At 40.3% G+C, this 24,574-nt stretch overlaps 1 protein-coding gene across 10 annotated transcripts in view; it reads right to left on the bottom strand.

The window, feature by feature from the left end:
* The window catches only part of NRXN1 (neurexin 1), a 1,474,530-nt gene that overhangs the window by 1,319,328 nt on the left and 130,628 nt on the right, over window positions 1-24,574 (bottom strand). For 8 of the 10 annotated variants that reach the window (XM_056568026.1, XM_056568028.1, XM_056568034.1 and 5 more), the window contains exons 3-4: window positions 9,459-9,476; window positions 517-546 (exon numbers count right to left, since the gene is read on the bottom strand). The exons of 1 other annotated variant lie outside the window; for it this stretch is intronic. In XM_056568026.1, coding sequence (XP_056424001.1) covers window positions 517-546; window positions 9,459-9,476 — 48 coding nt within the window. The remainder of the gene's footprint in view (window positions 1-516; window positions 547-9,458; window positions 9,477-24,574) is intronic. One more of the 10 variants, XM_056568029.1, reaches the window with a different exon arrangement.

Genomic DNA, 24,574 nt, shown 5'->3' with positions numbered 1-24,574 from the left:
GCAAGCAGATGGCACACTGGTTACTTCACAATTAACCGGCAAGTTGTTTGCATTCCGGAGACAGCTACGATGTGCTTTCAGAGTGAACCGATCAGCCATGCATCAATGAAAATTAATGGAGCCTTCGCAGGGTACAATATGATAAACTGAGAGTTTTATCAATCTAAAATAGCGAACACTTTGTTTTATTTGTTTATTTATTTTTATGTATGTGTCTTGTTGACAATTTTCATCCTGTCCCTTCAGTAGTTCATCCCAATCTTAGTAATACACATTTTTTTTTCAGCTGCTTGATCTGTTCCAATTTGGTTCAGTTATTATATTGCAGAAAAGGAAAAGGATATCAAGGAGTGAACATAAAATAAATAAGGATGTGGCTAAAATAATGTGTCAAGATTTGCAGTCATACACAGCTTATAAGCAATTGTGCCCATCATTGCAGTGAAGGACTGAAAGCAGCTACAGAACAAGTAGGAAACAATGAAAAGCAGAGTGGAAAAGGAACAGAGCCCATACCTTGGTCGCCCATCATCAGGTGTGCCAGACCTTAAAGGGAAACAAGAGCATAGTCAGCAAAGCACAAGGGAGAATGGGAAGATGTTGCCACAGCTACAAAAAATGGTTTGTGACAAACAAGTGGTCTTCCTGCACAGTATCTGCATTTTAAAAGGGGAAAAAAATGCATACTGGATTCAACCCCGATGGACAGACTCAGGGATAAAGAATAATTCAATTGCACTCTACAAACTCTATTTGACCCTGTGTTTCATTTAGTAATATTTAAGAAAAAATTATAAAAGAAAAAGAAATAAAAAAAGAAGCAAGAACGCAGTTGAAGTCTAACAAAGAGAATTGTCTAATATATTTTTTGTAGCGTTTTTCTTTATTCTTTACTTTTGATGATTTTTATATGGTATTTACTATCTAAGATCTCATTTTTTTAAAGAAGTTCAGCAGATATTAGGCTCATCAAAGAAGAATCTGACAAATGGGCTGGGTCTGGTCTTTTTCCCCTCATTCAAAATGAGTGTTTTAGATCATTAAACAAAGGAAAAAAATTATTTAACATTGAAATGGTAATGTGGAAGGAATCTATATGTGAATCTACATGTCAGCGGAGGGCCTGCATCGATGGAAGAGTAATATGTGTGAGGTCAATGGTACGAAAAAAATCAAGTATTCTCAGAGATGAATAATCCTTAGGAAAGGCAAGTTGGTGAAAGGTATTATATATACACATTGTATGTCACATCGGAGTTCAGGCAATATTCTGTGCAGGCTTCAGAGATTGGGCTAGAGAGGAAAAAGGTTAGCCAGATGAGAAGAAAATTGTAGGCGGACTGCTAGAGAGCTGGTTTGTCATTAATATACAAATATAAAATGGAAACTCATGCTTTTTGTCCATCTGAAAAACGTATGAATGGAAAAGCATATAAGAAAAATACATGGTTATATGTTTTTTTTTTTTTTTTTTTTTTTTTAGCAAACAAAGAAGAAAAAGCTGTAATGTACTGTATGATCAACCTGAATGGACCCAAGGAAAACTCAGAGATGGTGTATCCATAGGATAGGGGTTCAACAGTTTTTTCCTGGAAACCCCCTTTAAGAAAATAATAGATAGAAATTAGGGCCTCATACACAGCAAAAATTGTATAGTGGCCTGCTAATGTAGGTCTGTGCTATGGAGCCATAGGCACTTTATAGGCTGCCATATGGTGCCTAAGTAGTCAATGCAAAATACCACTATAATATGGCATAAAGGTCAGATGCACAAAACAATGCGACCTATTTGCCATAGTTTCTCTGTGATCGCAACCATACTTAAAAAAAAGTACAGAATGGCTCTATAGACTGCTTTATGTGAAATGTTATGGTATAGAGTTTGAGGAGAGCCATCAAATACTCTGTATATGGGTCCTAAGACTTTACATTTTTTTTCTTGCCACTTTTTATCTTTCTAAGGCTGAGTTCACATTTGTGTGGCATACGGCACAGTTTCCCATTGGCGTGCACGGGTGGCAAAATGAAGCCGGAAGGTTGGGCACACCGGAGGGCACCGCACAGGGAAACGCAGCTTGCTGCGCTCCTCTGTCCTTTGCCCAGAAACAATGGACGCCAGATGCCATACAACTGATGACAAGTTGTGGCATCAGTTGCGTCGAGATTTAGGATGCCGGATGCCAGACATATGTGAACCCAGCCTAACTTTTCAATAAATACTTTATACTGTAATACTTTTTTCATTATCAAAGCTATGTTTTAAATATTTTCATCAACCTGCATTTTTTTTATTTTGTCTTCTTCATTAATTCTATTATAATATATAATGTAGAATTTATTGGAATGTATTTTCCTTAAACACAAGTTTATCTAGATTTATTGGGTTACGACAGATATCCAGAGATCTGCAGGTTTATGCTGCGCTATCTATTGGTGGCATAAACTACTTACAGAGACCCAATTACAATAACATATAGGTTATATTGTTTCATGCACTTGAACTTATAAAACTGCTTTTCATCTGCTAGATTCGAGCTTAGTGTGTAGTTATTTCCCCACCAACCTGCTGCTTATTGTCAGGTTTCTGTCTATAAACAGTATAGGCAGAAAGCTGTCAATCGGCAACCATAGAGTGGAGCATCTTCTCAAAAATATCCTAACCTAATAAGCACACGCACATGATGGTAAGGTGAAGTATATAGATATTTTAGATATTCTAAGATAGGCTGAGATTAATTGTTATACTAAAGGTCTCTGTCACTAATTTATTATGTGCTCATATATAACAATATAAAACAACTGACATATACCCTTTACATGCCATATATATATTATATATCAGCCATTCTATAGACTGAACCTTGATATTTTTTTCTATAATATTGCTTAGAATATCTGTTTTATTATAATACCCCAAATACTTACTATCTTTCACAAATTTGTATAATCGTATAACTTTGTTTTCCTTTTGTTTATTCATTTTCTTCTCCTTTTTATAGTAAACAAAATAGCATTTAAATGGTTTTGTTGTACTAAAATGATATGCTTGTTTTCTGTTATGTTTTCTATACATAGTATTTTTTTTACGGGAAAGTTTTTTTCTTTGTAATAAATAAATGTGGCAGAAGTATCATTGTATGGTTATGATCACACATCAGAAAATTTCCCAACTTATTTTATTTTCCATCGTTGGCTGTAAGCAGAACATAATCTAAGTGTAATCACACAGCATTTTGGTTTTAATACTATTGTAGTTTTATTTTTAGTTTTTTTTTTTTTTTACTCAAAGCCAGACTTAAACCCAACAGGAAAGAGAAGTATGAGTCCTTTATAAATTCTATTCCTGTGAATCCACTTTAAAAGACAGAAAAACCGGCACAAAAATTCTGTGTGTGACAACCACTGAGCCCCCCCCCCTCCCCCCCCTCCCAGGCTATGTTCACACACAATTTTTAATAATGTCTTTTTTGCCCACAAAAAAAAAATAGCTGGTTTTCTGTTGTTGTCTTTTTCTCAAAAGATGGCCATTTAAAAAAAAATAAATAAAAGAAAATACTGCATGATAAATAATACGGTGTGCATTATTACCTATTTTCTCATTTTTTTCTGGGAAAAAGACAATTGTTATTGGCCATCTTATGTTCTGCAAAAAGGCCAAATATGGGCTATTTTTTTTTTTTTTTTTTTTTTTTAAAGACAGAAAAAAGATTATGTGTGAACATAGCCTCGGGGTGTTTTAACACACAGAAATATTTTTCAGTCTTTGTAGCAGTCATTTTTTTCCCCTTTTTAACCAAAGCCAGAAGTGCATTTAACCCCTTAAGGATGGAGCATTTTCAGTTTTTGCACTTTCATTTTTTTCCTCCTTATCTTTTAAAAATCATAACCCTTTAGATTTTGCACCTACAATTCCCTATTATGGATTATTTTTGCGCCACCAATTCTACTTTGTAATGACATCAGTCATTTTACCCAAAAATTTACAGCAAAATGGGGAAAAAAATCATTGTGTGACAAAATGCAAGAAAAAATGCAATTTTGTAACTTTTGGGGGCTTCCGTTTCTACGCAGAACATTTTTCGGTAAAAATTACACCTTATCTTTATTCTGTTTTTTTGTGCCGGGATCTGAAGTTTTTAGCGGTACCATTATTGTTTTGATCGGACTTTTTGATTGTTTTTTACTCATTTTTTTATGGTACAAAAAGTGACCAAAATATGCTATTTTGGACCACCATTGACCATACAGTTTGATTAACAATATATTTTTATAGTTCGGACATTTACGCACGCATCGATACCACATATGTTTATTTTTTTTTATTATTTACACAGTTTTTTTATGGGAAAAAGGGGGTGATTCAAACTTTCATTAGGGAAAAGGTTAAATGATCTTTATTAACTTTTTTTTTACTTTTTTTTTTTTTTTGCAATGTTAAAGCTCCCATAGGGGGCTATGACATGCAGTACATTAATTCAATACAATGATCACTGCCATTGCATTCAATGGCAGGGATCAGTGTTATCGGCGGTTGATTGCTCAAGCCTGGATTTCAGGCTTGGAGCAAAGAATCGACGATCGGACGCGCAGGAGACAGGTGAGGGGACCTCCTGCTGCGTCCTAGCTGATCGGGACACTGCAATTTTATCGTGATGGTCCCGATCAGCCCAACTGAGCAGCCGGAATGCTATTACTTTCACTTTTAGACTCAGCGATCAACTTTGATCGTCGCGTCTAAAGAGTAAATGCCAGACATCAGCTCGATCAGTGATGTCCGGCATTAGCGTGGGTCCCGGTTACTTATAGCAACCGGGACCCACCGGGTATGATGCGCACTCACCTCGTGAGCGCGCATTATATATGGAGACGCGCATATGGACGTTCATAAATGTCCATATGCGCTAAGGAGTTAAAGGGGAATTCCAGGAAAAAACTTTTGTTTTACATATATCAACTGGCTCCAGAAAGTTAAACATATTTGTAAATTACTTCTATTAAGAAATCTTAATCCTTCCAGTGCTGCTGAAGTTGAGTTGTTATTTTCTGTCTAACTGCTTTCTGATGACATCTGTCTCGGGAACTGTCCAGAGTAGAAGCAAATCCCCATAGCAAACCTTTTATGCTCCGGGCAGTTCCTGAGACAGTCAGGGGTGTCAGCAGAGAACACTATTGTCAGGCAGAAAAGAACAACTTAACTTCAGCAGCTGATAACTATTGGAAGGATTAAGATTTTTTTTTTATAGAAGTAATTTACAAATCTGTTTAACTTTCTGGAGCCAGTTGATAAAAAAAGGAAACAAGAAGTGTAAAGGAAAGTCGTCTACTTCTTCCTGCTGGACCCACTTCTGGCTTTGGCTCAAAAAACTGCATCACAAAGTGCCACAAAATGCTGTGTAAGGAACCCCCAAATATATTTGAAAAGAGACGTGAGCACAAATATTATTTATTATTTATTTATATATTTATTATCAATATAAGTATCTATTAGTGATATATTTAGTTTACTGTGTATTTTTTAGATTGTGTTTACTCTGATAATGGAGTACATTTTTAGAAAATACATATTATCTTTGATAGAGTGCTGCTCTATCAAAGATTAAAAAAAAATGCTCGCAAATAAACAAAAATGATGCATGTTAAGCTATGAATGGCTCCATGTATGTAACACAACCACAATTAAAAATAAAGAGAAGATGAACAAAGTAAAAATAAAAAAATTAGCAAAAATGTTGAGATTTTCAGGAAGCTTCATTGAGTAAGAGGAGAAAAAATTTAATAAAGCCACCACGTAAGTAGAGTAAATAAAAAATCAAAGATAAGGCCTTCAATAATATTAGTGCTCTGAGACAAATAAGATTTCAAAAAGTTTACAGAAAGATGTAATTGACAGAAAGATGTAATATACCGGTAGTTGCAAACAACAAAATCCTTTGGGTCTACATAGAGAAAACCAATGGACAACAGGATGAGCAAAAACGTTTACATTTCTCGATATAAAAATAAAAGTTTTTTTGGGGGGGGAGCGGGGCTCATAAAGGATAAACAAAATTTAATTTTGTCACTGCCTACTTAAAGGGATTGTCCAGGAATAGAAAAAGAGAGCTTATTCCTTCTTAAAAGAATACCACATCAGGTTGTGTGTCCTATTACAACTTGGTTTAAATGGAGAATGGAAGATAGATTGCACTCACCATCCTTCACAAAGCTTTATTGGAGCAGAAAAAGCATAGTGACTCTAGCAGGGTATTAAAATTTGGACCCAGTCACTTCAATTGAACTGAGCTGCAATACCACACACAACCTGAGAACCGGTGTGGTGCTGTTTTGAAAATAAATCAGTTCTGTTTTTCTGATCCTGAAAAATCTGTTAAATACTTGTGTACTAATTTATTTACCCTGGCAATAGTTGAATTTTGAATCATCAAAAAAGTTTCTATCCAATAAAGTTATACTATAGTTGAATTTTGAATCATCAAAAAAGTTTCTATCCAATAAAGTTATACTATTGTTTATTAGGTTTTTTTTTTGTTGTTGTTAATTTTTACACTTTGACACTTTGTTGCTTCTACTGTCGTGTAGTTTAAAGGGGTTCTCCCATTTTAGGAAGCGCTGGCATGCCATCCCTTTATTATCATCCAATGGTAGCCTAAACTCTATGACCCCCCTGATCACAAGAATGAAGGGGATGCAGAACCAGTGTAGTGCTGTATCGCCTTCTGAGTTTTTCTTTCATTTGAATGGGGCTGTGCTCGATTTACCTTCATAACTGGATGGCCAGAGCCACTGTGTAGGGGGAAAACAGTGAATGGGGTACGGCACTATACCAAGGCAATATGCCATCATTTTATGAGATGATAATACACCGTTAAAGGTAATTTCACAAACAGCTCTTCTAGGAAAAACTATAACATTTTTGTGGAAAAATTCCATTCTTATCCTTTTTATTTAGCCAAATCTAAAAGTTGATTAAAAGTGAATTTGAAATATAAAGGAAAGACCTCTTCTTCTTGCTGGATCCACTTTTGGCCTTCGCTTAAAAAAAACACCAAAAATTGCAGTGCAGAAATGACCCTAAGGCCGTGTTTAACTTGGACATTTTTGAAGTGTATTCAGCAGGAAGGAGAAGTATAAGTTCTTTATATTTCCCATTCTTTGAATACACTTCTGGCTTAGGCTCGAAAACTGAAATGGCAGTTTTCCCCCCCAAAAAAACCAAAAAAAACTGTGGAAAAACAGCCTTGGGCTGGTTTTAGAAAGTTACAATACATTAGGATTTTAGTGTCATATTACAGCAGCCCACAGAGTCCTGTTGAACTAAACTTACGGTCATCCAAGTTTGGTTCAGTAAATCACAGTGGGTCCAATGGTTTATTGGCCAGTACAAATATGTTAAAATACAGCCATTTTATTTCCCTAAGAAACAATCTTAAGGTTTTGGGACCAAAAAATTTAAAATAAAAAATAAATATTCCATTATACTTCTCCATTTTTTAAATTTGACAAAAACTTCACTGAGTGAACGAGTCTTACTAGCTTGGTTGCAAATGACTAACAAAAACTGCTAAAAATCACAACAAAATACCCATTGTGCTTGAAACCTTGAACGCAAAAAAAATATATATCATTTTTATTTACAAAATAATACACCATTGTAAAAACATTTAAAACATGCTATTTTTGACATATTTGAACATTTGGAAATTGTTTTTTTGTTTTTGTTTTTGTGCTTAATTGTTATATAAAGAATCTTCTCTATGGGCCATATTCAAGGAACAGTCCAGATAAGACTGACACACTGTACTATGCCTGGTGTAGGACCTAAGGGGCCTGTGCATGATGCAGGGATTCTATCTTCAGAATTATTGAAATCTCTTTGCTATTGGGCAGACTAGATGGGCCACATGGTTCTTATCTGCTGGCACATTATAAGCTTCTATCCATCACTCCTTAAGGCCCTTCACTGTGCATAGTGTGACACCGGTTTTGCCTTATGTACTATGGGGTAACAATATCAGGGATTTTTATAAATTAATAAAATGGGACACACAACTTCAAATAGCTTGAAGGGGTACTCGGGTGGAAAACTTTTTTTTTAATTTTTTTTAAATCAACTGGTGCCAGAAAGTTAAACAGATTTGCAAATTACTTCTATTAAAAAAATCTTAATCCTTCTAGTACTTATTAGCTGCTGAATACTACAGAGGAAATTATTTTCTTTTTGGAACACAGAGCTCTCTGCTGACATCATGACCACAGTTCTCTCTGCTGACATCTCTGTCCATTTTAAAAACTGTCCAGAGTAGAAGAAAATCCCCATAGTAAACATATGCTGCTCTGGACAGTTACTAAAATGGACAGAGATTTCAGCAGAGAGCACTGTGGTCATGATTACAGCAGAGAGCTCTGTGTTCCAAAAGGAAAATAATTTCCTCTGCAGTATTCAGCAGCTAATAAGTATTAGAAGGATTAAGATTTTTTAATAGACGTAATTTACGAATCTGTTTAACTTTCTGGCACCAGTTGATTTAAAAAAAAAAGTTTTCCACTGGAGTACCCCTTTAAAATAACCAAAGGTACAATGCTCACCTTTAAAATGCTCCCATCAACAACAGCTGTTGTATACTGCTGTGATGCAATGACATGTCTCCATCATATGAGCTTGCAGTCAACCTCTAGCAGTACCGCTAACCAACCGGTTTACCAACTGCCATTGCCCAACTGGTTTACCAACTGGCACTGACTGGGGTCATGTGATGGAGATTCAAGAAGTCATTGTGACGTAGAAACAAGCAACTACCAGCAAACACCAAGAACAGGCAGCAGAGGCAACGCTGCATAGTATAGTACCTTTGGTTATTTTGATGTTACTTTTTGGTGTCATTCATGGATGGTTTTATGTAGTTTTTTGAGCCAAACACTGGAGTGGTAAAAGTTCTTTCTTTTTCCTTTTTTTCCCCTTTTGAATCAACTAATTTGTTTGCACCAAAAACTACATAAAAATTTGTAAATTTGGCCAAAATAAGAGTAACTGTTGCAGGTTAAAGCTTGTTAAGTAATTTTCTTATTTCTTAGATGAATGGTTGCATGTAGAAATTTGATGCTAGATAATGTTATTGTTAATGTTCACATACATGACAGATGTCTAAGGTCCCCTTAATAGCTCGCTGCAACATCAAATGTTCATATGCTCCCTATTACACTGGTTAAATCAAAAGTGCTTCAGTCTGCAACACTGGCAAGAAGATACAGTAGGAACGTTGACACAGCAATATGGTACAGCTCGTCTAATAGAAATGATAAATCATAGCAGGTTTTCTTTTTCCATTTTTTACAAATTGCGTTTTGAAATCAAAATACTTACCGGGACCAACTTTTGGCTTAGACATACAGTAAAAAAGAAATAAAAAAAGGGGATAAAGGAGGGGGAGGGGGAAGAAGATAAGGTAGAAAGCACCCACCTTCTACATGGTTGTCTTCTGAAAGCACATGACAGGGAAGGAGAGAAAAGGAGAGACATTCAGTAAGCGGCATGCAGACTATCACTTGCCATTGCATGTCTTTAGCATGCACGGCGTCAAACACAACATGCAAATGCTCAATTGCTACCATTCAGAGGGGAAGTAAAAGCAACAGGGGATAGATGTTCCTTTTAGTGTATGTAACATGTAGTGAATCATTTTACCATTTCTGCAATAGGTAGAGTCACCATTTAGGTGCCATTGGTAATCTCGGTTCACCAACACTCAAAGTGTCAATTATAATATTATATATATATATATATATATATATTATATATATTCAATACATTAACCGCTCATTTTGTATCTCCATTCTTGGTTTATATATACCTAAAGAAACCTTTTGGCTTTGTCGCAATGCAATGCAAATAGATCAATGAATATAAATCCTCTTGTATCCTTATAAATAAATGACTATGCTTGGCGTACTGGAAATCAATACACTCAGAATTCACCCACTAGCTATTCTAAATATAGACATAATGGATCTCCAGCAATATGTTTATTATTGGGAAGCCCCTCACAATAAGGTCAATATAAAGAATGAATGAATCGTTATAGCCTAACACAGTTTTTTCAAAAAGATTAACAAACTTGTGGTATAAACCATGGCAACAATAAAAACAATGGAATATTTTTGAAACCCCAAAAAAGAAAACAGTTTTATCATAGACTGATAAATACATTAAGTATGTTATACACAGATCTGGATTTGTAGAAAGGCAACACAATCCATGGTGGCCTTAAAACTTCTTCCTAGGGCACTAGAGTTCATTTCAGCCAGTGTGCCATCTGCATGGAGTATAGATAATGTTCTTGTGTTTGCATAGGTTGAAAATCATATTAATACTCTGGTTTTGTATACATTTACCCTTCAAATGACTTAACATTCTATGCTGATACATGTCTCAGATTGAGCTCCTTTATAGAAATAAAAAATAAATGATAAAATCCTGGTTGCCTTCAGCCACCACTAGGGTGAGCTAAGTAGTGTTGGGCGCGAATATTCGCATTTCTAATTTTTATCGTGAATATTGCAAATTTGCGAATTCGCAAATATATTCGCTATATGTTCGAAATGACAAATATTCACATTTTTTTGCATATACGCATATTCACCTATTCCTTCTTCTCACTTGTGGGCCAATTAGAATGATGCAAATACACTTGTCAGAGGTTATCAACAACATCCCTGTTACGCCGAGCGCTCCGGGTCCCCGCTCCTCCCCGGAGCGCTCGCTACACTTCCCTCACTGCAGCGCCCCGGTCGGTTCCACGGACCCGGGGCGCTGCGTTACTACCTCCGGCCGGGATGCGATTCGCGATGCGGGTAGCGCCCGCTCGCGATGCGCACCCCGGCTCCCGTACCTTACCCGCTCCCCGTCAGTTCTGTCCCGGCGCGCGCGGCCCCGCTCCCTAGGGCGCGCGCGCGCCGGGTCTTTGCGATTTAAAGGGCCACTGCACCGCTGATTGGTGCAGTGGTTCCAATTAGTGTTTACACCTGTGCACTTCCCTATATCACCTCACTTCCCCTTCACTCCCTCGCCGGATCTTGTTGCCCTAGTGCCAGTGAAAGCGTTCCTTGTGTGTTCCTTGCCTGTGATTCCAGACCTTCTGCCGTTGCCCCTGACTACGATCCTTGCTGCCTGCCCCGACCTTCTGCTACGTCCGACCTTGCTTCTGTCTACTCCCTTGTACCGCGCCTATCTTCAGCAGCCAGAGAGGTTGAGCCGTTGCTAGGGGATACGACCTGGTCACTACCGCCGCAGCAAGACCATCCCGCTTTGCGGCGGGCTCTGGTGAAAACCAGTAGTGACTTAGAACCGATCCTCTAGCACGGTCCACGCCAATCCCTCTCTGGCACAGAGGATCCACTACCTGCCAGCCGGCATCGTGACAGTAGATCCGGCCATGGATCCCGCTGAAGTTCCTCTGCCAGTTGTCGCTGACCTCACCACGGTGGTCGCCCAGCAGTCACAACAGATTGCGCAACAAGGCCAACAGCTGTCTCAACTGACTGTTATGCTACAACAGTTACTACCACAGCTCCAGCAATCATCTCCTCCGCCAGCTCCTGTACCTCCTCCGCAGCGAGTGGCCGCTTCTGGAATACGACTATCCTTGCCGGATAAATTTGATGGGGACTCTAAGTTTTGCCGTGGCTTTCTTTCCCAATGTTCATTACACTTGGAGATGATGTCGGACCAGTTCCCCACTGAAAGGTCTAAGGTGGCTTTCGTAGTCAGCCTGCTGTCTGGAAAAGCCCTGGCTTGGGCCACACCGCTCTGGGACCGCAATGACCCCGTCACTGCCTCTGTACACTCCTTCTTCTCGGAAATTCGAAGTGTCTTTGAGGAACCTGCCCGAGCCTCTTCTGCTGAGACTGCCCTGTTGAACCTGGTCCAGGGTAATTCTTCCGTTGGCGAGTATGCCGTACAGTTCCGTACCCTTGCTTCAGAATTATCCTGGAATAATGAGGCACTCTGCGCGACCTTTAAAAAAGGCCTATCCAGCAACATTAAAGATGTTCTGGCCGCACGAGAAATCCCTGCTAACCTACATGAACTCATCCATCTTGCCACTCGCATTGACATGCGTTTTTCCGAACGGCGTCAGGAGCTCCGCCAGGATATGGACTCTGTTCGCACGAGGCGTTTCTTCTCCCCGGCTCCTCTCTCCTCTGGTCCCCTGCAATCTGTTCCTGTGCCTCCCGCCGTGGAGGCTATGCAGGTCGACCGGTCTCGCCTGACACCCCAAGAGAGGACACGACGCCGCATGGAGAATCTCTGCCTGTACTGTGCTAGTACCGAACACTTCCTGAAGGATTGTCCTATCCGTCCTCCCCGCCTGGAAAGACGTCCGCTGACTCCGCACAAAGGTGAGACAGTCCTTGATGTCTACTCTGCTTCTCCACGTCTTACTGTGCCTGTGCGGATGTCTGCCTCTGCCTTCTCCTTCTCTGCTGTGGCCTTCTTGGACTCTGGATCTGCAGGAAATTTCATCTTAGCCTCCCTCGTCAACAGGTTCAACATCCCGGTGACCAGTCTCGCCAGACCCCTCTACATCAATTGTGTAAACAATGAAAGATTGGACTGTACTATACGTTTCCGCACGGAGCCCCTTCTAATGTGCATCGGATCTCATCACGAGAGGATTGAACTGTTGGTTCTCCCCAATTGCACTTCTGAAATCCTTCTTGGACTTCCCTGGCTTCAACTCCATTCCCCAATCCTGGATTGGTCCACTGGGGAGATCAAGAGTTGGGGGCCCTCTTGTTCCAAGGACTGCTTAAAACCGGTTCCCAGTAAACCTTGCCGTGTCCCTGTGCTTCCTCTTGTAACCGGTCTCCCTAAGGCCTATATGGACTTTGCGGACGTTTTTTGCAAAAAACAAGCTGAGACTCTACCTCCTCACAGGCCTTATGATTGTCCCATTGACCTCCTCCCGGGCACTACTCCACCCCGGGGCAGAATCTATCCTCTGTCCGTCCCAGAGACTCTTGCCATGTCTGAATACGTCCAAGAAAATTTAAAAAAGGGCTTTATCCGTAAATCCTCCTCTCCTGCCGGAGCCGGATTTTTCTTTGTGTCCAAAAAAGATGGCTCTCTACGTCCTTGCATTGACTACCGCGGTCTTAATAAAATCACGGTTAAGAACCGCTACCCCCTACCCCTCATCTCTGAACTCTTTGATCGTCTCCAAGGTGCCCATATTTTTACCAAACTGGACTTAAGAGGTGCTTATAATCTCATCCGCATCAGAGAGGGGGATGAATGGAAAACGGCATTTAACACCAGAGATGGACACTTTGAGTATCTGGTCATGCCCTTTGGTCTATGCAACGCCCCTGCCGTCTTCCAAGACTTTGTTAATGAAATTTTTCGTGATCTACTATACTCCTGTGTTGTTGTATATCTGGACGATATCCTGATTTTTTCTGCCAATCTTGAAGAACACCGCCAGCATGTCCGTATGGTTCTTCAGAGACTTCGTGATAATCAACTCTATGCCAAAATAGAGAAATGTCTGTTTGAATGCCAATCTCTTCCTTTTCTAGGATACTTGGTCTCTGGCCAGGGACTACAAATGGACCCAGATAAACTCTCTGCCGTCTTAGATTGGCCACGCCCCTCCGGACTCCGTGCCATCCAACGTTTTTTGGGGTTCGCCAATTATTACAGGCAATTTATTCCACATTTTTCTACCATTGTGGCTCCTATTGTGGCTTTAACAAAAAAAAATGCCGATCCCAAGTCTTGGTCTCCTCAAGCGGAAGACGCCTTTAAACGACTCAAGTCTGCCTTTTCTTCGGCTCCCGTGCTCTCCAGACCTGACCCATCTAAACCCTTCCTATTGGAGGTTGATGCCTCCTCAGTGGGAGCTGGAGCTGTCCTTCTACAAAAAAACTCTTCCGGGCATGCTGTTACTTGTGGTTTTTTTTCCAGGACCTTCTCTCCGGCGGAGAGGAACTACTCCATCGGGGATCGAGAGCTTCTAGCCATTAAATTAGCACTTGAGGAATGGAGGCATCTGCTGGAGGGATCAAGATTTCCAGTTATTATTTACACCGATCACAAGAACCTCTCCTACCTCCAGTCTGCCCAACGGCTGAATCCTCGTCAGGCCAGGTGGTCTCTGTTCTTTGCCCGATTTAATTTTGAAATTCACTTTCGGCCTGCTGATAAAAACATTAGGGCCGATGCTCTCTCTCGTTCCTCAGATGCCTCTGAAATTGAACTCTCTCCTCAACACATCATTCCTCCTGACTGCCTGATTTCCACTTCTCCAGCCTCCATCAGGCAAACTCCTCCAGGAAAGACCTTTGTTTCTCCACGCCAACGCCTTGGGATCCTCAAATGGGGTCACTCCTCCCATCTCGCAGGTCATGCGGGCATCAAGAAATCTGTGCAACTCATCTCTCGCTTCTATTGGTGGCCGACTCTAGAGACTGATGTGGTGGACTTTGTGCGAGCCTGCACTATCTGTGCCCGGGATAAGACTCCTCGCCAGAAGCCCGCTGGTTTTCTTCATCCTCTACCTGTCCCCGAACAACCTTGGTCTCTGATTGGTATGGATTTTATTACTGACTTACCCCCATCCCATGGCAACACTGTTATTTGGGTGGTCGTTGATCGATTCTCCAAAATGGCACATTTCATCCCTCTTCCTGGTCTTCCTTCAGCGCCTCAGTTGGCTAAACAATTTTTTGTACACATTTTTCGTCTTCACGGGTTGCCTACACAGATCGTCTCGGATAGAGGCGTCCAATTTGTGTCTAAATTCTGGAGGGCTCTCTGTAAACAACTCAAGATTAAATTAAATTTTTCTTCTGCATACCATCCTCAATCCAATGGACAAGTAGAGAGAATTAACCAGATCTTGGGTGACTATTTACGACATTTTGTTTCCTCCCGCCAGGATGACTGGGCAGATCTTCTACCTTGGGCCGAATTCTCGTATAATTTCAGAATCTCTGAATCTTCCTCCAAATCTCCGTTTTTCGTGGTGTACGGCCGTCACCCTCTTCCCCCCCTCCCTACCCCCTTGCCCTCTGGTCTGCCCGCTGTGGATGAAATTTCTCGTGATCTTTCCACCATATGGAAAGAGACCCAAAATTCTCTCTTACAGGCTTCTTCTCGCATGAAGAGATTCGCAGATAAGAAAAGAAGAGCTCCTCCCATTTTTTCCCCTGGAGACAAGGTATGGCTCTCCGCTAAATATGTCCGTTTCCGTGTCCCGAGCTATAAGTTGGGACCACGCTATCTTGGTCCTTTTAAAGTTTTGTGTCAAATTAATCCTGTCTCTTACAAACTTCTTCTTCCTCCTTCTCTTCGTATCCCTAATGCCTTTCACGTCTCTCTTCTTAAACCTCTCATCCTCAACCGTTTTTCTCCTAAATCTGTTCCTCCCACTCCTGTTTCCGGCTCCTCGGACATCTTCTCTGTCAAAGAGATTTTGGCCTCTAAAAAGGTCAGGGGAAGAACTTTTTTTTTAGTGGATTGGGAGGGTTGTGGTCCAGAAGAGAGGTCCTGGGAACCTGAGGACAATATCCTGGACAAAAGTCTGATCCTCAGGTTCTCAGGCCCCAAGAAGAGGGGGAGACCCAAGGGGGGGGGTACTGTTACGCCGAGCGCTCCGGGTCCCCGCTCCTCCCCGGAGCGCTCGCTACACTTCCCTCACTGCAGCGCCCCGGTCGGTTCCACGGACCCGGGGCGCTGCGTTACTACCTCCGGCCGGGATGCGATTCGCGATGCGGGTAGCGCCCGCTCGCGATGCGCACCCCGGCTCCCGTACCTTACCCGCTCCCCGTCAGTTCTGTCCCGGCGCGCGCGGCCCCGCTCCCTAGGGCGCGCGCGCGCCGGGTCTTTGCGATTTAAAGGGCCACTGCACCGCTGATTGGTGCAGTGGTTCCAATTAGTGTTTACACCTGTGCACTTCCCTATATCACCTCACTTCCCCTTCACTCCCTCGCCGGATCTTGTTGCCCTAGTGCCAGTGAAAGCGTTCCTTGTGTGTTCCTTGCCTGTGATTCCAGACCTTCTGCCGTTGCCCCTGACTACGATCCTTGCTGCCTGCCCCGACCTTCTGCTACGTCCGACCTTGCTTCTGTCTACTCCCTTGTACCGCGCCTATCTTCAGCAGCCAGAGAGGTTGAGCCGTTGCTAGGGGATACGACCTGGTCACTACCGCCGCAGCAAGACCATCCCGCTTTGCGGCGGGCTCTGGTGAAAACCAGTAGTGACTTAGAACCGATCCTCTAGCACGGTCCACGCCAATCCCTCTCTGGCACAGAGGATCCACTACCTGCCAGCCGGCATCGTGACAATCCCTAGCAACCAATAGTAAAGTTGCCCACCCCCTCACTGTTTTCTTCCTCGAATATGCGAATATTCACATATGCGAATATAAAGAATATGCGAAATTCGCGAATATAGGATGAATATTCGTCTATATATTCGCAAAATATTGCGAATTCAAATATGACCAATGGCGCTCATCACTATAGCAAAGGAACATACTGTATACTGTTAACACACAGAATCCAATAATAAAATTGTTTGTAGTAAACACCTTAGCTATTACTGGTGGTGGCTACATAGAGCACCAATTTTATCATTTAAAGTGAAACAGCTTTAGTTCACATTTCGAACCAATGACATATTAGATAGCTGTTATGGTAAGGAGACACAATGTACCTATATATATATATATATATATATATATATATATATATATATATATGTGTGTTTTGTGCTTCCATAATGTAGAACAATGTTTTTATTCATCTGTGCAAAGAGCCAAGCCCCTGAGGTGCTTCAGGATGGAACACCTTCTTGCTCCTCCTGTCATTCCTGCCCCTGCTTTATTGAAAGTCAGGGCTCAGCTTCCAGCTGTCTGTCAATCAAGCAGGTACAGGGATGGGAGAGGGAGGGAGGAGGTGTTTCAGTCTGCAGCACTACAGGGGTTCAGGATCACCCCTCTGGCTTTTCGCACAGGAGAATAAAAGCATGTGTCTACCTTATGGAAGCACAGATATATATTTATATATATATATATATATATATATATATATATATATATATACACACATATAAATAATGGGTTTAAAACCTGGGCTATTGTAAATTGTACATGGAAATCTGTTTAAAATTAAAAAACAAAAAACACACTATTGAGATAACCAAGCCATGTTATATGTATATATATGACCAGCTGAAATGGTGACAGCTCTTACCACATGTCCACCAGTCACATGCAGGTTTTCACATTGGCTTAACCATATCCATATGGTCCGTGTTTGTTTTTTTCTACATACCTGGGACTATGTTAAAAAGTTTACAAATTCTTAATTTAACAAAAATTCCAATACTTTGACTGTAGTTGGTGTCACCTTTTTTAACATCCGTATTTTTCGCCGTTTAAGACACACTTTTTCTTCCCCAAAACTGGGGGGGGGGGGGAAGTTGGTGCATCTTATACAGCGAATACACACCTATCGCCGCGGTCCCTGTGGCCATCAATGGCCGGGACCCTCGGCTAATACAGGGCATCACCAATCGTGGTGATGCCCTGTATTAACCCTTCAGACGCGGCGATAAAAGCTGACCGCCGCGTCTGAAGCAAAAGTGACTGCTCAGTCGGGCTGTTCGGGACCGCTGCGGTGAAATCGCGGCATCCAGAACAGCTTACAGGACACCGGGAGGGACCTTACCTGCCTCCTCGGTGTCTGCTCCGTGCCGGGATCCCCTGCATGGTCGGCGCTCTCCTTCGACATCATCACGTCGTCGCGCACGCCGTCCCGTCATCCAATAGGAGCGGCGTGCGTAGCAACGTGTTGACGGTGACGGAGAGTATGGATCCTGGGGAAGAAGACATCCCGAGCGACGGGGACATCCCGGGAACACGGCGACAGCGATGGAGCGATATCCAGGGCAGCAGTGACGGGTCCGGAGCGGCGGGGACACGTGAGTCTTACCTCCTATCCATTGGTCTCCAACCTGCAGACCTCCAGATGTTGCAAAACTACAACTCCCAGCATTCCCGGACAGCCAGTGGCTGTCCGGGCATGCCGGGAGTTGTAGTTTTGCAACATCTGGAGGTCCGCAGGTTGAAGATGACTATTGGGTACAGAATCTGTTTTTTTACTAGGTTTTGCACCTCTAAAATTGGGTGCGTCTTATATGCCGGTGCGTCCTATAGGGCAAAAAATACGGTATATATTTAATTTTTAATTTATTTATTTTACGTTGTCTGATTTTATATAAGCCTGGATAGATTTCTGTTTAGAGAAGATCTTGAAAAAGGAAAAAAAACAAAAAACTCTTAGTAATAAAATCATTGAAACTTGAATACGAGTATCTAGTAAAGTTGAAGACTCCATCTCTTTGTTTTATTAGGAAATATTGTATGCATAACCCTCGCTGTAGTCTACCATCAGCTCAGGGTTTCATGACCTAAATACTTTTAATTGCCTCATATATTAAAGTTTCTCTCATTTCGTCTGCCTCTGCTTTTTTCTCTCTTACTCTTTGATATCATAATTTAAAAAAGAGACTTTAGGCATAAATGTAAGTTATTGCTTTGCTCATTTTGACTGGTAAATTATTTTCCTGTGAAAGCACGAATGTTAACACAGCCTGCATCCCTCCGCTGAGCGCTGTTACTTAAACCTCATTAGCTAGTTTCTACTGATCACAATCAATAAGTGTTACAGTACATATAACCGGAGTCTAGTCATTTTATGATTACTCTGTTTTGTTTACATCAAGGTTCTGCTCTTATTTATTTGTAAATTTTTGTTCAATCAACTAATTTTTTTTTTTTTTTTTTGGGGGGGGGGGGTTCTTGTGAATTCTGGATATCAATAAAAAAATCCTATATGTAAGGCTCACAATAATCACCTAATTATAAAACAAAGCAATAACAGGAATGCAATAGCAATAAATACATCCTGTATCATTGGTGCCCACGTACAGGGGTCAAATGACCACTTAGTTCCTTATCAGATTTATTCGATTTACTGCTATTAGCTGCCATTGTATGTAATTGTGTTGCATACAATGTAGGGAGGGGAGGGGGTGACACTATATAGAATGAGCCATGACTATGTTTCCATAAGGTCAGCTACAGAGGAAATCATTTTTAACAATGAAATCTGTACTAACATGGTCACTGACACTAAATAATAAAAAGTTGCCCACACAGCCCTCAAAGATGACCTGTGGCCAACCCAAAATTCAATTTTACAGTTTCTTGATAAACTCTTCTGTTCTGGAGATATGATTGCTTATAATTTGTCTGACAATAAAGGGAATCAGTCAGATGGACATGACTATTGGGTGATGGGCGGGATTTTAGAGTCAGGAAAGTGGGGGGGGGGGTAGATAGTTTACCTTGAGGAGCATGTATGCCTAATACACCCCCCCTGAATGTATAATCTCACCAATCCCCTGCTATTCCCTCTCATTATTAAATTTAAGTTCACACCCATCTGACTGATTTCCTGAATTGTCAGACAATTATAAATTCACATATCTTAGTAAGGAAAGGTTTATCAAGAAACAGTAGACAGTAGACAGTAAAATTCCAAAGGCCCTCTTTAGAGTTGTATAACCAAATAATATGCCATAAATATCTGACAGATGTGGGTCCCACTTTTAGGATCCAGGCCTACTTGAAGAATTAGGGCTCCCCTGACCCCATTCAGCCTGGTTGCAGTTATCAGAGGTGGGTGGTAAATGGTTTTATGCACTTTACATAACTTTTAAAGACATTAATGAGAGTTAAAGGGGTACTCTGGTGGGAAACTTTTTTTTTTTTTCAAATCGACTGGTGCCAGAAAGTTAAACAGATTTGTAAATTACTTATATTTAGAAAATCCTAATCCTTTCAGTACTTATCAGCTGCTGTATGCTACAAAGAAAGTTGAGTAGTTATTTTCTGTCTGACCAAAGTGCTCTCTGCTGACATCGCTGTCCGTGTCAGGAACTGTCCAGAGCAGGAGATGATTGTTATGGGTATTTGTTCTTACTCTGGACAGTTCCTGACATGGACAGAGGTGGCAGCAGAGAGCACTGTGCACAGACAGAAAAGTACAACTCAACTTCCTTTGTAGTATACAGCAGCTGATAAATACTAGAAGGATTAACATTTTTAATAGAAGTTATTTACAAATCTGTTTTACTTTCTGAAGCTAGTTGAAATTAAAAAAAATATTTTCCACCAAAGTACCCCTTTAATCTGTTTAGGTAACTCCCAGTCCTGAGCTATGGAGAAAGCACAGAGCATAAAAGGACTATATTTTGATTCCTGACCACTTTTGACTTCTGCAACTAGACCAGAATGCGACAGTTATCCTCTGTTTTACAAATAGGGGATAAATCCAGAGGCGGGATCTACACCTGAGAGACATTTATGGCATATCCTGTATATCTGAAATGGGAATACCCCTTATTCTACGGCTCATTAATGTGCCATATTTTTGGAAGTATGTACATATGTACTGTACAGTTCAGCATCCCCCCCCCCCCCTGTTTAAAAGGAAAAGAAGTAACAGTTAGATATGTAAGCTTTCACACCATTCCACTCTATGGGCTGGACAAAGTGGACAAAGACAGTCAAGTACAGTACTTGGCCATGTATATTTGGCGTATAGAGTGAAACTGAGCCTTTGTGCACATGTCCATCAATAAGGGGGACAGAGGATCCCACCAGTTGAGATTACCAGCTACGTCATTGCTTATCTAGAGAAAGAGGCCTCAAAATACAGTAATCTATATTATTTAAACAGGCAAAAACTCCACTAAAGCATGTTTTTACAAGCATGACAATGGGGTCACCAATAAACAGTCATCCAAGTACATTCACAAGGGCCAAGAATAGATTAGATTAATTTACCTTTCTTTAATGAATGTGGGTTTTAGGAATGAAGTCACAATAAAGAGTACAATTAGTAACATTATAAAGCAAAGAAAGGAGCTCCAGGATAATTAGAAGTTAATTGGCTGACCCCATATCTGATGCAGGTGTACAATATGCTGCACAAATCATCCATTTGATGACAGTGTATGCCAATTTGAACCATCTAATGACCTTCTCCTGACAATAACAACACTGAAAATGGCATTACAAGGTACAAAGAACAGGACTGTGTCAAGTCAGTGTACAGGTAAGCTGTAGAAGTGACCTTTCCTAATGCAACATAATTTTAATTAAATATCTATGTTCGCTCAGTGCCTGTGGAACGCCCCAGCCGATAGAAAACCAAGCCAAGATGTAGAGGTGTGAATAGTGTGACTAGTGTACAGAGGCATTGCTCTGAATGTACCAGGAAAAGTCAAGCCAAGATGACCTTTTCAATATCATTGGGATACACATTTTTATACCAATGGAGCTCCTGGCCTTTTTGCACACCTAGGTTCTATGCACCTTCTGAGCACTTGTTGGATTTGACAACACTACTTGTTCAACTGGCTGGCTGTTTCATTTGCCATCCCTATATCTGTGGGTGTTGCTGGATGATGCTCTTGAAAATTTGAACATGTACATAAATAATAAAGTAATAAAACAGTCATGTGCATGAAAGCCTAGATTGACTCTTTTCCACCTTGGTTAATCCATAGTTTTCTGAAATTATTAAGAAGATTATTAAGAAGTTTTCTAAAGTTATTAAGAAGTTTTCTGAAATTATACATTTATGTTCTATCCTCAGGATAGGTCACCATTGTCTGATTGTAAGGGTAACAACATCTGGCAACCTATGACAATCAGATGATCGGGTGAGCCACTGCACAGGCACATTTACAGTAAATGGGGCTGAAAGCTGTTTGCTGTTCATCGTGTAGTGCTGGCACCAAGTTACTGCAGCCTAGTTCCCAATCTCTGCAGTTGGAGCTGAGCTGCAGTAATCTATACTAAAAAATGATGCATTGTTTCTGGCTTCATTCGTTGTGCATGTGCCATAGCCATGGCTCACCTGTATAGTCGATCAATGAGGGTGGTTACACATTAATGGTCTATCCTAAGGATAAATTATCAGTGTATAATGCCTGGAAGACCCCTTTAACCTTCTACAGAATCCGGTGTTTCTTAAAAAATAAGGTGCCTAGAAACCTCAATATAGAATTAATTGAATGCAATACCTGGAAAAGCCCCTTGGAAATGTATGACAATGTACTATGTGCCATGGCCTCTTCAACAGATGACCAGTGGAGGTACCAGGAGGTTAACCCACATTAAAGGGGTACCCCCGTGGGAATTTTTTATTTTTTTTTAAATTACCTGGTGCCAGAAAGTTAAACAGATTTGTAAATTACTTCTATTAAAAATCTTAATACTTCCAGTACTTTTTAGGGGCTATATACGACAGAAGAAATGCTTTTCTTTTTGGATTTATCTGATGTCAGGACCACAGTGCTCTCTGCTGACATCTCTATCCATCTTTGGAACTGTCCAGAGAAGAGAAAATCCCCATAGCAAATATATGCTGCTCTGGACAGTTCCTAAAATGGACAGCAGAGATCAGCAGAGAGCACTGTGGTCATGACATCAGAGAAATCCAAAAAGTAAAGCATTTCCTCTGTAGTATACAGTCCATAAAATGTATTGGAAGGATTAAGAATTTTTTTTTATAGAAGTAATTTACAAATCTGTTTAACTTTCTGGCACCAGTTGATTAAAAAAAAAATATATAATTTTCCACGGGAGTACCCCTCTAATGTAATATTGATGGCTTACTCTAGGTCATGGCAGGCTAGGCCAAAAATATAAAAATCCCAGAAAACATTATTAACTGGACAATATAATAGAGGCTAGAGAAAGGCTGGGGCTTCATGGGCCCATCTGTAGTAGGATCTACTATTGTGATTTTGGCTTTGATGCAACCACAAGCACCAATACAATCACAGTTGTGCAGACACTTCTTCCATAACAACTTCATTTGACCATATGGACATGCTGCTATAAACTGAAGGATTTACTGCAGGTGATTGGCAATTTTTTTGTTCACCTATGGGGAAAATTCCTGACCGCTGCAAACATTTCAGCCTTTTCAGACATTTCGCAGAGATGACAAGGTGGCCAGCAAAATACTGAGGTCATGCCCCTCTATTGCTCCAATTTTGCAGTGACATGGAGAGGCTAAGTGCTGCCATAAAGTGTGTTGGGGGAGGACCTAGAACATTATATTATTTTACCATATGTTCCAATAAAGATGTAATTGATACTACACAATGATGACTTTGTCCACTTCTATGTAGACAACTAAATCACAAGGTGAATGGGAGTTCCTATTAGAATTTGTGAAGGCAAGCTGAACTGTTTCTAATATTGTGTAAACAACTTAAACCATAACATTCTGTGCCTAATAACCGATATAACTGACTTGTCAAACTAAATTGACTGTTTTTCATAAACCCTTCAGTATGTCTCTAAATACTCCAGTAAAATGTAATTGCAAATGTAATCCTTTTTTGTCTGTGAAATCTACATTTTGCCTATTTAGCATAAAATTTCACTAAAAGTCACAACTTCCTTCCCTCCATGCTGTTTGGATTCATTATCTTTCAGCTGCTCATTCCGGTATCCTACATAACATTTTGAATCCATCTTTAGCATGGCACAATCTGCCCATTACAAAGCAAATACGCATAGGCTATGCTAGCGAACATTTAAATACAATTTGTGTACTCTGCACATTTTTGCTTGACAAAGACGACCGACATTGCCGGTGCTCCGTCCCCTATTCTACAGCGGTCACATCCTCAAATGGGATTCTGAGTATTGTTGAAGCTCGAAATTATATTTGCAGGATATATCAAATGACCAAACACACATTGTCTGGGTGTTAGAACTTTGCTTATGAGTTACTCATTGAATTCTGTAATCTCGCGTCAATGACTAGGTGGAAAAAATCTATTGGTTTGCCACAACATTCAATTCCAGAAAGTGGCATTGTACATTTTATGACTCCTGATTTCTAAAAAGTTATTTTTTTCAAAAATAATTCTCACTGGTTGCTATGAACAAGTGTTTTTTTTTTTTTTTTTTACACTGCACTTGTTTTGATAAATGTCAACATTTTCAAAATGTCTAAAAAAATACAACAATTTGAAACTTATACTGGATAACAAAATTAATGAATCAACAAAAATTGTAAAAAAAAAAAATACCCATATTGTTTATAAAACAATATACATATTGCTTTCCACTTTTTTCATGGATTTAAAGGTTGTAAATTGTGTAAAAATAGTTAAACAAGAGTTAATAATTGTGAATTAACCCCTTCCCTAATAAAAGTTTGAATCACCCCCCCTTTTCCCATAAAAAAAAAATATGTAAAAATAAATAAACATAAACATATGTGGTGTGGCCGAATGTGTAAATGTCCGAACTAAAAAAATAATATGTTAATTAAACCGCACAGTCAATGGCGTACACATAAACAAATTCCAAAGTCCAAAATTGCATATTTTAGGTTATTTTGTATACCCTAAAAAAAAAAAAAAAAAAAAAAAAGCGATCAGACAGTCTCATCAAAACAAACGTGGTACAGATAA

The sequence above is a fragment of the Hyla sarda genome, chromosome 3 (assembly GCF_029499605.1).
Source record: "Hyla sarda isolate aHylSar1 chromosome 3, aHylSar1.hap1, whole genome shotgun sequence".
Lineage (NCBI taxonomy): Eukaryota > Metazoa > Chordata > Amphibia > Anura > Hylidae > Hyla > Hyla sarda.
The sequence above is the reverse complement of the archived record's forward strand: the minus strand, read 5'-3'. Positions and strand labels throughout refer to the sequence as shown.